Genomic DNA, 15,283 nt, shown 5'->3' with positions numbered 1-15,283 from the left:
TGATTGGTTAAAAAATATGTCTTTTTGAGCACTCGAATAAAGCAATATTATTATATTATATTATAATAATATATATTAGCTATAAAAACGATAATCCCTGGAGATCGAGGTTGGTTGTTGACTTTGTTCGTTAGCTGCGGCCATTTCACATCGGCCGAGAGATGGGCGGGCCAGGCTGCACATGCAGGAGGGCGGCCCACACGAGACCGCCCACTTCTCGCATTAGAGCCACTCATGATCTCGTGGTTGAGGATCAGTCTCTCGACTCTCTCGGGAATGCAACGAAATCGTAGCTGTAACTAACTCCTTCTATCTTAGTAGCTCTGACGAATTTAGCAACTAAGGCTCTGTGTTAACCTACTAATAATCAGTGTGTTAACCTGCTACTAATCTCTGTGTTAACCTACTAATAATCAGTGTGTTAACCTGCTATTAATCTCTGTGTTAACCTACTAATAATCATTATGTTAACCTACTATTAATCAGTGTGCACTATGCAACGCCTCTACGCAGTAGTATACACAGTGATCTCTAATCATCGTCATTTGCATTAATATTTAATGAATTAGCTGCAGCTTTGGCCACTGTGGTGTACTGCCTGCTCTCATCAGCAATGGTGGGGTGATGAGGTTTGCCTGTCAACTCTTTCCAGAACACCCTCTTTTGTCCTTCTTCGAGGGGGTCTTTTTGCATCTACTTCTATGTACCTCTGTTCTTAAATGATATTCTCCTACTAAAGTAATGCCCATTTATTTTGGTACTTGAGCACGCCTGCATGCATGCACGACGCTGCCTGCACTCTCCCTTTCCTTGTGTGTTCTTTTCCAATCATAGAGCAGAACATGCGTGGGCTCTAAACCTTAGGCAGTGGTAGTATATCCATGGCAGCCCCTTTGCTCTCGTGATAATAATTATCTTATTACTGTTATTATCATTATTTAGCCGCTATCAGACACTACTTAGAAGGATATTTTTTGAGCTGAAAACGATCTCTCCAAGGTAACTTTAAAATCTCCCTCTCATGGCTGAGTTATGCTATGATTATGTTTCTCTCAATGCACGGTTTCCAGTCTTCCCTATTCACAATTCTTCATCCTTTTAATACCTTTTTTTTTTTTTGGCCTTTGTTTGTCTTCTCAATTACTCAATGTAGTTGCCTGCAGCTCTTTCTAAGCTTAGGCTTAGAGTTTGGACAATGTTATAATTTCATATTAGTTAATACATACTACCTCCTAATGTTTTTCTAAGCCTAGCTATCATAGCTTATACTGGTTACGTTAGTTCAAACTACTTGCTAATTAATGTGTTCCTAAGCCTAGATATAAGTAGGATTAATGTGAAGAAAAGGAAGGACCTGAGTTGGGCACCTTATATCTGATCATTTCAGCTTTGGACTGCATTAACTGTAACTAATACTAGTCGCTAATGTGTTCTTGCAGCAAATCGCTCATGTTGGAAGTTGGAGAACCTGGGGAGCTCCCTCTCATAAGGGAGCTAAACGCTCACAGGAAATCCAAGGGTCCGCAAGATCCATCCACATTGACAGCATCATCTAGGAAATCTCCTGTTCTTGAGACTGTTTCTTCAATTACAAATGAGGTGAACCTGCCACTTGACGAGAGAGCTCTTCATCATGAAGGGGGTGCCATGAGGGAGAATAAAAAGATACCCCAAGCAGCTTCACATGGTGGGGGTAGTGGTAGAAGGGATGGGTCTCATGGTGGTGGTGGTGGTGGTGGTGGTGGTGGTAGAAGGGATGGGCTAAGAGGGACCTCAGGGAGAAAATGCTCTCACAGATCTCCACAATTGAATGACTTTGATGCTATGAATGATTTTGACCCCAGGATGAGCTGGGACTTGGGGAGAGAGGCCTCTGCACGCATGGATAGAGCCTCAAATGACCACCTCCAGCATGAGAATTTGAGAAGCCACTTTGGAATTCTCGGGGAGAGTCATGGATTGGGCAGGCAGATAGTGGCAGGAAGCTCTGCTTTACACAATTGGAGGACTACAGATCATGTGGGTCATGATGATGGGAGTTCCTTTATGGCAGAGGGCCTCAAAGAAGCGGCATCACCAGACATGTGGAATTGGCAAGAATCTGGCCGGGACCATGGCGCCTTTGAAAGCCATCCAGGATTTTTTGCTTACCAGGATGAGGATGGAAGAGTGAGATCCAGGCAGAATACATCTAGGCTGGCAAGAGGGCACAAGTTGTGGAGACAAAATGACCAAACCCTTTCTCCTTTGGTTCTCAACCCCCATGATGACATGCATAGGTTTGGCCATGCCCAGTCATTTTTCACTTTGGAGGAACCCTTTGATGATGAGGAGGAGCATGATATGGAGGAGTGGCAAAGTGGGCTGGTCTCATATCAAAAGGAAGCATCAGGTATCAAGGTGGGATCGAGATCTCCTCAGGAGGCACAGAGATCACATAGGAAGCAAGCAGCAACCACTGCTAACAGTACAAAATCCTTGCAAATGTTCAGCCCACCAGTCGGCAGCATGGGCAGGCAACAGCGTTCAGAAAGCTTGAGGCCTGCGCCATGGGAAACTGAATTCTTCGAGTATGAGGTAGAAGCCTTGGAACTACCCTCCAAGAAGGAAAGTAGGAGACTCCACCAGAGGTTGAAGAATCAGAAGCAAGCCAAAGGGCATTCGACCACACTAGAATGTGCAGGGTCACCTCTTGACTCCATGAAAGCCATTAGGAAAAAGGGTAGTGCAGGTGCTGAGCGTCAATCCATGTTGCAACAGCAGTTCACATCAGCTATGTATCCTGCTAGGAGCCCCAAGGTTGAGCCACTCCCTCTATTAACTGAATTAGAGGACTACAATGGGAGTGATGAATTTGGGGGCTCTTCAATCGATGGGGATGGTGGAAGACTGTCAATGAGTGAGCTTCATGGGGAGTTGGAGTTGGAAGCATGTAATAATGCACCAAATGGACACAATGCAGGAAGAATAGTCAAAGTGCAAGATGCAGAACGCCTTCAGCTTGCTGTCCCGGACTGTAAGGAGCTGGCTCTATGTGAATATAGAGCCCGGAATTTGAGCCAGAAGTACAGGCCAAAAGTGTTTGAAGAGGTGGTTGGTCAGCACATTGTGACACAAGCTCTTTCGAATGCGATATTGAAGGGGAAGATTGCTCCTGTGTATCTTTTCCAGGGCTCACGGGGTACCGGGAAAACATCGGCTGCAAGGATTTTTGCATCAGCCCTTATTTGCATATCATCGGAGGGGCAACGGCCATGTGGGGTTTGCAGAGAGTGCATCAGTGTTGCTACAGGTAAATGCTCTGAGGTTAGAGAGGTCGATGCGGCTAGCAACAACGGGATCGAGCGAGTCAAGGCTCTTCTGGAGGAAACCATCTCTGCTCCTACCTTGTCACGTTACAAGGTGTTCATCATAGACGAGTGCCACGTGCTCACCACAGAGACCTGGAATGCTCTTCTGAAGATATTGGAGGAGCCTCCCATGAACGTTGTCTTCATCCTTATCACAACAGATCCAGATCGGCTGCCTCGAACTGCGGTTTCAAGATGTCAGAAATTCCCTTTCCCAAAGATCAAAGATTCTGAGATTGTGAAAAGGTTACAGGCACTGGCTAGATTGGAGGATCTTGCCATAGACGTTGAAACCCTACAACTGATTGCTTCTAGGTCGGATGGCTCTCTTCGCGATGCGGAAATAACTCTGGATCAAGTCAGTTTGTTAGGACAGGAGATCAATTCTTCAACAGTTTATGAGTTGGTATGTATGTATTCACTTGCATGGCACACTGTGTATCACTTCCTTATCTTACAAAGGCAACACTTCCAATCCCCACCCCCCACCCCCCCCTTCTTTCCCTCCCTCTCTCTCTCTCTCATATATGTAAATACACACATGTGTATGTATGTATATGTATATATGTACACACACACACACACACATATATATATACAATGCTCAATTGTTCGTGACGGATATAACGCACAACATAGAAGAAGATGTGCAGAAATAGAGAGAGAGAGAGAGAGAGAGAGAGAGGGGGGGGGAGAAGAGGACACAATATTGGGTCCCGAATACCCTCTGTAGGGCCCCACCACGAATGGTGTATCTGCTTTATTAGAATGATGTAAATCTTTAAATAAAGACTGGTTCTTGACCTGCACTCTTCACCTTGGTTGGAGCACTCCCCTTGGCTGTCCTGGCCCTTGGAACACACCTACTCTTTGTGAATTATGAGATGAACTGACTGAATTCTGGTCTGGGTATTTATACCCCTTTCTGATGCTGGCCGGCTGTCTCTACAGGGGTCGGCTTGTTGCTGAAAACCTCACGACCAAGTCAAAACGCAATAAATGCTTTTTGAAGCAAGTCGTTTCACACTGTAGATAGGCTGGCCACCCTGCACATCATCATGGCTTCTGGGCAGCCCTGTGCATGGGCAGCCTCTAGGCTTGGCCACCTGGCTGGGCAAGGCCCCTAGGGCTTGTCGGCTGCCTGGCCAGGCCCTTGGGCTCGCCGACAGCCTGCCCAACCCCTCCATAGGCTGTTGGGCAAGGCCTGGGGCCCTCCTGGACCCTCTTGGGTGGCCTGAGCCTACCCAAAGCCCAATCTAGAGTATGATACTCTCGTTTGGGGTAGCCCTATGGGCTGGACCCCTTTCTACATGCAATTCCTACATGCTTCTACAGATCCCTGGCAACTAGTTGCAAACCAACTACTCACGTCATCTGACATGATTCTAGAGGGAGACTCTAAGTACGGACTGGCACTCCTTCATGTGCAGGACAATGCACACTTGACCTTGGACGCGTAGAGTGGAAGCCTGGCTGATTCGTCCTGGACTGGGTTCACATGGGACCAATTTCCACTCTAGGTCCTGCACCTTCTTGTTCAATTTATGTACATATACATGTACTATATATATATATATATATATATATATATAGATATATATACATGTACTATATATAGTACATGTATATATATATATATATATATAGATATATATACATGTACTATATATAGTACATGTATATATATATATATATATATATATATAGATATACGTATGTGTATACATACATACATACATATATGTACGTGCGCGCACGTGCGCATGTATATGTATGTATGTGTACACACACACACACACACATATGTGTGTGTGTAATGTTATATGTATATATATGTATATATATATTTATATATATACCGGCTTTCCTCCAAGTCTAAACAATGTGGCACTGACATCCAAAGATTCAAAAGGATCGAATCCCCTGTCTGAACTCTATCAAACGCATCCAATGAATCCAACAAAAGGGTTAAGCAGAGTGAATAAGCAGGTTTTATCTGTCCAAAATCCACTGAAATCGTTCCCAGTGAACCCACCCAATAGGGACATTGCATATATATATATATATATATATATATATATATATATATATATATATATATATATATAGGCAAGCTTAATCCTCACAGACATGCACAGAGAGAAGAAAGCAACCATACAAGCTCAATGCACAAAGAGAACACACACACACGCACATATATATATATATATGTATATATATACATACATATATATATGTATATATACATATATACATATATATATGTATGTATATATATACATATATATATATCTATATATACATACATATATATATATATATATATACATACATATATATGTATGTATATATATACATATATATATATCTATATATACATACATATATATATATATATATATACATACATATATACACATATATATATGTGTGTGTGTGTGTGTGTGTGTGTGTGTGTGTATACACACATATATACATATATATGTGTGTATATATATATACATATACATATATATATCTATATATATATCTATATATATACACACATATATATGTATACACATATATATGCATACACACACATATATATATATATATATGTATACACACACACACACACACCACATATATATACATATATATACATATGTATATATATATATATATACATACATACATATATATGTGTGTGTATATATATACACACACACACACTGTCACCAATTGGCCGACCATTTGGTCCATTCCTAGTTTTTGCGTCTCGTTCACTTGAGGCCAGGCCGGTGTCTCATGTGAAGAGGCCAGTATTTTGCTGACATGGACGGGAGCCAGACTGGTGCCACCCGTGTGTTAGCAGGATGGTGTCGTATGGACGGGAGCCAGATCAGTGCCACCCGTGTATGACCTGGACTGTGTTCGATCCATGGGACTGTCACGCCATGGAAGAGCCAGTATTCGTGCCGTGTTTCACCTATGGGACTGTCACACCATAGGGAAACTCGTGCCTGGAACTGTGTCTTACCTATGGGACTGTCACTCCATAGGAAGACCAGGTTTTTATGTTTTATGTCGTGCCAGTTTTGTGCCGACAGATATTTTGTACATGTTCCATGAACGGGAGATATGTCCATGTTACTATTTGCACATGCACACATATTTTGCATGTTTGAAACTGTTTTCGCATGACATGTGTTCGTGTGTTTGCCTGCTTGACGTGTTACTTACTGAGCGGGGACGCCTGCCAATGAGTCGTGAAGTCTGCTCTGTATTCTGACGAGTTTCAGTGCATGTGAACAGGTGGTAAGTATATGGTACATGTTGTTAAATTGTTATTTAATTCTAACCCCTTTGTTTTATAAGGTTAGGGGTTCACACTCATTTAAAAGTGGGCACCCCCTTTGGGCACCCACTTAGGGGCCAAGGTGGGGAGCCTCACTTTTAAGTGAGTGTGGGGGTGGGCATGGTCACCCACCCCCACTAATCCCCCACATGCAAACGTGGGTATGACCAAGGTTAACTCCACTTTCAATTTTATTAAAAAAAGGGCCCCCTTCAAGCGTTGAAGCCATCGCATCTAGCTGGCGTTGATCCATCACCCATCGCTTCCTTTTAGCGTTGGATCCATCAACCGGCTGCTCTTCCTACGCAAAGGGGACTGCTCATACTACTGGCTGCGCCTACTCTCCTGCAGGCGGTTATCATCTCCACAAGCATTGCTGCGGCTTCTCTCCCCAGACGGCTGGCTGCAACTACAGGCGGCTGCCATATTTTCTACTGTACGGCTGCAGCCAGGCGCCTGTGTACAGCAGCCAGGAGCCTGTATACAGCAGCCAGGTGCCCTTCCTCCCACAGGCTGGCTGCAACCACTCCAGCAGGCGGCTGCCTTCTCTTTACCTCTATTGCTGGCGACTGAACCTCTGGATGCTGGCTGCGTTTCTGTACAGCCAGGCGCCCATTACATATTTTGCCTACACAGAGTTGGCTGCCATCACATGAAGGCCACGTATTACCTCTGAATTGCTTCCCCCAGGCGGCTGTGTATCCATCACTATCAGGCTGTGCTCCAGCAGGCGGCTGTCTACAGCTATCTCTTGGTTTGTCTACTTTGAAAGTGGTGGTACATAGTGACTGTGCACTCCTTCTCCAATCAGGCAAGAGCAGGCGGCTGTGTCCTTTGTGGCGGTACATCATCTCCACGGGTGTTCTACAAGGAAGACTTCGCATCACCTGAGTGGTTTCATCATTCCGCAAGTTTTGGTCTTTTATCAACCAACTACAAGTAAGTGATTTTCAGATTTGAGCAAAGCATTTAATGTTTAAATCTGATAAGGGATTCATCCCTCTACGGCCACACCCGTTCGGTGCCGGGTTGTCCAAGCTGTATTGGCGAACCTCGGTCCAAAGGTGCTGAGATCGGGAGAGCCAGGCGTTCGTACGAGAGCGCCTGTTTGTGCGTGGTCTCGGAACACCAGTGAGGCGCTCTCTGCGGAGTCCAGTGAAAGCACAGGACCGTAGAGATTGGACCACACTAGTGGTCGTTCTGCTTCGAGTTTTCTTCATCGAAATCCGAGCCTACTTGTTTGGTACTGTTTTCATATGTACATGGACATTATCTGGTTCTCAGAACCCATGGAGCATTGTATTCTTTAAATACTCCCAATAAATATATCATATATTGAGGGGGGGGTCGGCCCGTTCCGGCCCCAGTGCTGGTGTCCATCTTTCCATTTCTGTTCATTTAAATTTCAAGTTGTTTTAAGTTGTCCATTTCATATTTGTGGTTTTAAAGTTGTGCTATTAAGCGTGTGGGTGTCCAACGGAGTCTTTCCCACTTGACGGGATCGGTTTCATTGGTATCAGAGCACGGTTGTTTCCCTCTTCCTAGTGGGGAAACGAACCTGTGTACTGGACATCCCGCTTTTAGCAAACTTTGAACACAATGGACAGCCAAGGCAACCCTTTGGAAGTACCAAATTCAAGGGGTCCATCTAGTGCTTCTCGTGGGTCTGATGCCCTGCGTGGTAGGCACAAGCCCCTTGAAAGGGTTCTTGATAGTGAATCCAAGGGTCAACTGTCTCTAGGAAAGACAGTTATGCTTGAACAAGACCCTGATGCTATGAAAGCTGAAATGGAACATATGAGAAAACTTTTGCAGGCTCAAGAGCAAGAATTGAAGTTTTTGCATGAAGATCCACATCTGCAAAGTGCTATTGAAGCCAGGAAGGCTGATGCTATGGTTGATGTAACCTTTGAATCAATGGCTCGTGAAGTGGGCAAGAAACCAAGGGAGTTGGCACTTGCCTATCTCCTTCGCAAAGGAGATATCAAAGAGGGGGATGACGGGGAGCTGATTTTCAGAAATCCACCTCGTTTGAAGCATGGAGATTCCGCATCCCAGAGGCTGAAATCTTTTATGCAAAAGGAAGAGGTGACTGTCACCTCTCGACATGCATCCTCTCCCCAAGGCACTAAGCCTGACAGATATATGTATGCCAGTGCTCATGGAGGGCACGAAAGTCACATGCATGCAAGATATGTATCTCATGGTGACAGGTCTGCTTCCAGAAAAATTTTGCCTTCTGAGTTGTCTCATGGAGAGACCATGCCAAATGCAGGTAAGTCACATGCATCTGAATTTCGAGTTCGTGGAGCACATGCCACCGTGCCCCATGAAGCTTCTATGACGGCCCATGGAGCCCATGCAGACAGGGCTACCCCGTTGGATAAGGGGAAAAGAAAAAGAGAGGACCATGAGCCTCATGCCAGGAAGCTCAAGGAGTTCAAAGCAGGTGATAAATCTGTCAAATTTGATGTCTTTCATGGTGAACATGATGCTTCTAAGGTGTTAGCGTTTGTGGCACAGTTCGACATTGCTTTTAGCGATGAGGACTTTACAGAAAAGTCGAAGGTGCGCCATGCTAGCATGTTTCTGAAAGGGACTGCTGCCCATTGGTGGATCACCGAAAAGATCACCAAGGATCCCATCTCTACTTGGAAGGAATTCAAAGATAGATTTTATGCTCAGTTCTTGCCACCCAATGCGGAGCAAACTCTCACTCAAAAGTGGGACAGGCTGGAACAAAAAGATAATGAGAGTGTGCAACAATATGTTAACAAATTTTGGAAAGTGTTGCTGGAAGTGACTCCCTTCATGCTAATCTCAGAGGAGGAAAGAAAGAGGAAGTTTCGTTCTGGATTGCAACCTGCATATAGATCGGGTATTGAATTGCACCCAAAACATACGTTGCAACAACTCACAGCGTCTGCCCTTGCTACAGAGCAATTGGTGCTCAAGATCAAGCAAGATCAAGGAGGTTCCAAGGGGAAGGACAAGGCTGTCCCAAATCAGCAAAAGGGTGGACAGCCACCTAAAAAGAACTTCCGGGAGCCTTACAAGGGTGGTAAAGCTGAAAATAACACATCAAAAGAACAGGGCCCAAGGAAGAACAAATTTGGACTAACCCCGGAGCAAAGAGAGCAATATGCTAAGGATGGAAAATGCTTTTCTTGTGGTAGCAAAGACCACATGTTTCGGCAATGCCCAGATCGCAAACCAAAGCACGAGGACAAGCACACCAAAGCAAATGTTCATGCAGTTCCTGATGTGCAAGGTAATACAGGTCATGATGCAAAAGAGCGTATGGTTTGCAAGGCTTGGGGGCAAATCAAGGATCAGCCCGCACTCTTATGTTTGATGACTGTGCAACTGACAATTTCATCTCTATGCAAATGGCAGCTGCATTGGGTATTGAGGTTGAAAACATGGGACCTCAAATTGAAGCTGAAGCTGCATTTATTGGCAAAGAGGTGCAGGTTACCCCTTTGATTGGGAAGTTGCGTATTCATATACAGGGCTATCTTGATAATGAGCATTTCTTAGTTGCTCCTCTGAATGGATGTGATGTATTGTTGGGCAAGCCGTGGCATCATAGGCTTGAGCCCCGCAAAGACTACAAGTCCAATATGATTTCTTTTATGCATAAAGGCCGCATGCACTTTATTGATGCTGGCAAAGAAGGGGATTCTATCCCAGTTGTATCACACATCCAAATTAATAAAGCAATGAAAAAGAGTCTTTCAGCGTACTTGGTTTTTGTGCGTGATAGTCTTGTGCCAAATCAACAAAATGTGGATGCTATGTCTAATGATAGGCTGAATTTTCTTAATGCATTCAACGACTGTTTTGCTGACTCGTTGCCAGGTGAATTACCTCCCCAAAGGCCCGAAGATCATCGCATAGATCTTGTGCCAGGTAGTTCTCCTCCTAACAAACCCGCATACCGAGTGAGTGCTGCACAACAAGAAGAAATTATGAAGCAGGTAAACGAGCTTTTAGAGAAAGGTTTGGTTCAGCCCAGTTCCTCACCTTACTGCTCTCCTGTGCTTCTTGTTCAAAAGAAGGACGGATCATTCCGTATGTGTGTGGACTATAGAGCTTTGAACAAGCTTACCATCAAGAACAGATTCCCAATTCCACGTATTGATGATATCTTGGATAAGCTTGATGGTTCAGCTTGCTTTAGCAGACTTGACTTGAAGAGTGGTTATCACCAGATACGCGTGGTGCCACAAGATGTCCATAAGACTGCATTCAGGACAGCCTTCGGATTATATGAATTCTTGGTAATGCCTTTTGGTCTCACCAATGCTCCTGCTACTTTTAATCGTATGATGGATAGGATATTCCGACCCCATCGCAAGTTTACAGGAGTCTTCTTTGATGATATCTTGGTTTTCTCCAAGAATGAGCAGGAACACAGAACTCATTTGGTCACAGTGTTCGAAGAGTTGCGGAAGCATAAACTTTTCGTCAATGCTAAGAAAAGTGAGTTTTTCCTTTCAGAGATTCATTATCTGGGACATATTGTATCCAAAGATGGAGTTACAATGGATCCTGCAAAGATAGAGACTATTCGGAATTGGCCCGAATTGCAAAACGTACATCAAGTACGTAGTTTTCTGGGATTATGTTCGTATTACAGGCGTTTCATAAGGCATTTTGCTATGATTGCCACTCCTCTACATGATCTCACGAAGAAGAAAACTGTTTTCAAATGGACTTCAAAGGAACAGGATGCTTTCTTGCAGCTCAAGCATGCTATTATATGTGGTCCAGTATTGATTGTTCCTGACTTGCACAAGTCATTCGTGGTTGAATGTGATGCTTGTGGTGATTGCATAGGAGCTGTCCTAAATCAGGAAGGGCATGCAGTTGCATACGAGAGCCGTCGTTTGCATGATGCTGAGCTTCATATGGATATCTATGAGAAAGAGCTCTTGGCTGTAATTCACGCCTTAAAGATTTGGAAACATTACCTTCTTGGGGCTGAATTTCTAGTCAAGACAGATCATCAAAGCTTGAGATACTTTCTATCTCAAACCAAGCTTTCAGAGAAGCAAATGAGAATGGCAAATTTTCTTTCCATGTTTCATTTTCAGATTGTGCATACTCCAGGAAAGAAAAATGTGGTGGCCGATGCACTATCTAGGAGGCCTTATGTTGCTGCAGTCTCAGTGGCCTCTCATGGAGATCTATTTGCTATGAGAGATTTGTATCATTTGGATGCTGATTTTTGCCATATATGGACTGATTTGATGGCTGGTCATTCACATGCCTTTTATGTTATCAATGAGGGTTATCTTATGAAGGATAATTGCCTTTGTGTGGTGAAGGATTTGCGTTCAAAGGTTATGGACGAATGTCACGCTCCACCATATGCTGGTCATAGAGGTATTATGCCTACTACTCGCATGATTCAGAGGTATTTCTTTTGGCCAAGCATGCGTAAAGACATTGAGGCTTATGTGCGTGCATGTATTACTTGCCAAAAGGTGAAATTTGATAGGCAAAAGCCTCCAGGTTTGCTTCAGCCATTGCCTATTCCCTCGCAACCTTGGGAAAGTATCACGATGGATTTTATTATGGATTTGCCTAGATCCCAGCATGGGAATGATGCTATTTGGACTATTGTGGACAGGTTTAGCAAGCAAGCTCACTTCTTGCCCGTCAAGAAAACCATTAAAGCTGATCATATGGTAAAGCTTTTTCTTGCTAACATTTTCAAGCATCATGGTATGCCTAAATCCATTGTTGGGGATAGAGATCCCAGGACTACAAGCCTATTTTGGAGGGCTTTGTTTGATAATATGGGTACTAAGCTTGAGTTTTCATCAGCCTATCATCCCCAAACGGATGGCCAAAGTGAAGCTGCAAATTCAGCCGTGTTGGATTTGTTGAAGTGTTATGTGGCAGATCAAAAGAGTGCATGGGAGAAGTATCTTCCACTTGTTGAGTTAACAATACAATCCATGCTTCCACAGGAAAGGCTCCGTTTGAGATTATTTATGGCAGAGTGGTCTTGCCACCCATCCTTCGTACCAAGGATGAGATTTTTGCAGCTGATGAATATGTTCGTGACTTGGATGTTGCCTTTGGTCAAGTGCGCACAGCCATTGCAAGATCTCAGGATAAGCATAAAAAGGCTGCTGACAAGCATAGAAGGGACATGGAAGTCAAAGAAGGTGATTGGGTATTGCTGAAATTTGAGAAGGCTAGGCTTCGGAAGAGGCCAGGACGAGAAGGATCATATCCTAAGCTTTCTCCTCGCTATTATGGACCCTTCAAGGTGATTCACAAGATCAATGAAGTGTCCTACAGGCTTGCTTTACCTAGTCATTGGAAGATTCACAATGCTTTTCATGTGAGTCTATTTCGGAAATATGTGGGGCCAGATCCTGATGAGCCTGTCACAGAAGATCCGCCAGAGATTGAAGAGCTTGAGGAGATCCTCCAGCCAGAACAGATTGTTTTTCACAAGGAGAGAAAGCTACCTGCAGGAAAGCTTTCCAGGAGATACCTTGTGAAGTTTAAGAATTATTTGCCTATTGATGCCAAATGGGTAAATGAAGATTACTTTGCAGATTATCCGCAATTGTTGCAGGCATATCTTGAGGCTTTTAAGTTGAGGTCAACTCTTTAGAAGCCCGGGGGGATGTCACCAATTGGCCGACCATTTGGTCCATTCCTAGTTTTTGCGTCTCGTTCACTTGAGGCCAGGCCGGTGTCTCATGTGAAGAGGCCAGTATTTTGCTGACATGGACGGGAGCCAGACTGGTGCCACCCGTGTGTTAGCAGGATGGTGTCGTATGGACGGGAGCCAGATCAGTGCCACCCGTGTATGACCTGGACTGTGTTCGATCCATGGGACTGTCACGCCATGGAAGAGCCAGTATTCGTGCCGTGTTTCACCTATGGGACTGTCACACCATAGGGAAACTCATGCCTGGAACTGTGTCTTACCTATGGGACTGTCACTCCATAGGAAGACCAGGTTTTTATGTTTTATGTCGTGCCAGTTTTGTGCCGACAGATATTTTGTACATGTTCCATGAACGGGAGATATGTCCATGTTACTATTTGCACATGCACACATATTTTGCATGTTTGAAACTGTTTTCGCATGACATGTATTCGTGTGTTTGCCTGCTTGACGTGTTACTTACTGAGCGGGGACGCCTGCCAGTGAGTCGTGAAGTCTGCTCTGTATTCTGACGAGTTTCAGTGCATGTGAACAGGTGGTAAGTATATGGTACATGTTGTTAAATTGTTATTTAATTCTAACCCCTTTGTTTTATAAGGTTAGGGGTTCACACTCATTTAAAAGTGGGCACCCCCTTTGGGCACCCACTTAGGGGCCAAGGTGGGGAGCCTCACTTTTAAGTGAGTGTGGGGGTGGGCATGGTCACCCACCCCCACTAATCCCCCACATGCAAACGTGGGTATGACCAAGGTTAACTCCACTTTCAATTTTATTAAAAAAAGGGCCCCCTTCAAGCGTTGAAGCCATCGCATCTAGCTGGCGTTGATCCATCACCCATCGCTTCCTTTTAGCGTTGGATCCATCAACCGGCTGCTCTTCCTACGCAAAGGGGACTGCTCATACTACTGGCTGCGCCTACTCTCCTGCAGGCGGTTATCATCTCCACAAGCATTGCTGCGGCTTCTCTCCCCAGACGGCTGGCTGCAACTACAGGCGGCTGCCATATTTTCTACTGTACGGCTGCAGCCAGGCGCCTGTGTACAGCAGCCAGGAGCCTGTATACAGCAGCCAGGTGCCCTTCCTCCCACAGGCTGGCTGCAACCACTCCAGCAGGCAGCTGCCTTCTCTTTACCTCTATTGCTGGCGACTGAACCTCTGGATGCTGGCTGCGTTTCTGTACAGCCAGGCGCCCATTACATATTTTGCCTACACAGAGTTGGCTGCCATCACATGAAGGCCACGTATTACCTCTGAATTGCTTCCCCCAGGCGGCTGTGTATCCATCACTATCAGGCTGTGCTCCAGCAGGCGGCTGTCTACAGCTATCTCTTGGTTTGTCTACTTTGAAAGTGGTGGTACATAGTGACTGTGCACTCCTTCTCCAATCAGGCAAGAGCAGGCGGCTGTGTCCTTTGTGGCGGTACATCATCTCCACGGGTGTTCTACAAGGAAGACTTCGCATCACCTGAGTGGTTTCATCATTCCGCAAGTTTTGGTCTTTTATCAACCAACTACAAGTAAGTGATTTTCAGATTTGAGCAAAGCATTTAATGTTTAAATCTGATAAGGGATTCATCCCTCTACGGCCACACCCGTTCGGTGCCGGGTTGTCCAAGCTGTATTGGCGAACCTCGGTCCAAAGGTGCTGAGATCGGGAGAGCCAGGCGTTAGTACGAGAGCGCCTGTTTGTGCGTGGTCTCGGAACACCAGTGAGGCGCTCTCTGCGGAGTCCAGTGAAAGCACAGGACCGTAGAGATTGGACCACACTAGTGGTCGTTCTGCTTCGAGTTTTCTTCATCGAAATCCGAGCCTACTTGTTTGGTACTGTTTTCATATGTACATGGACATTATCTGGTTCTCAGAACCCATGGAGCATTGTATTCTTTAAATACT

At 44.8% G+C, this 15,283-nt stretch overlaps 1 protein-coding gene across 8 annotated transcripts in view; it reads left to right on the top strand.

Moving 5' to 3' along the window:
- Positions 1-250: 250 nt before the first annotated feature.
- The window catches only part of LOC147631999 (uncharacterized), a 37,529-nt gene continuing 22,496 nt past the window's right edge, over positions 251-15,283 (top strand). For 2 of the 8 annotated variants that reach the window (XM_086808549.1, XM_086808548.1), the window contains exons 1-2: positions 268-629; positions 1,440-3,756. In XM_086808549.1, coding sequence (XP_086664675.1) covers positions 625-629; positions 1,440-3,756 — 2,322 coding nt within the window. In that variant the 5' untranslated portion in view covers positions 268-624. Of the gene's footprint in view, positions 1,000-1,024; positions 3,757-15,283 lie in introns of those variants that run through there. The other 6 variants (XM_086808556.1, XM_086808553.1, XM_086808551.1 and 3 more) reach the window with 5 other exon arrangements.

The sequence above is a fragment of the Cibotium barometz genome, chromosome 14 (genome assembly GCF_041138505.1).
Source record: "Cibotium barometz isolate CiBa-2024 chromosome 14, ASM4113850v1, whole genome shotgun sequence".
Taxonomy (NCBI): Eukaryota; Viridiplantae; Streptophyta; class Polypodiopsida; order Cyatheales; family Cibotiaceae; genus Cibotium; species Cibotium barometz.
The sequence above is the reverse complement of the archived record's forward strand: the minus strand, read 5'-3'. Positions and strand labels throughout refer to the sequence as shown.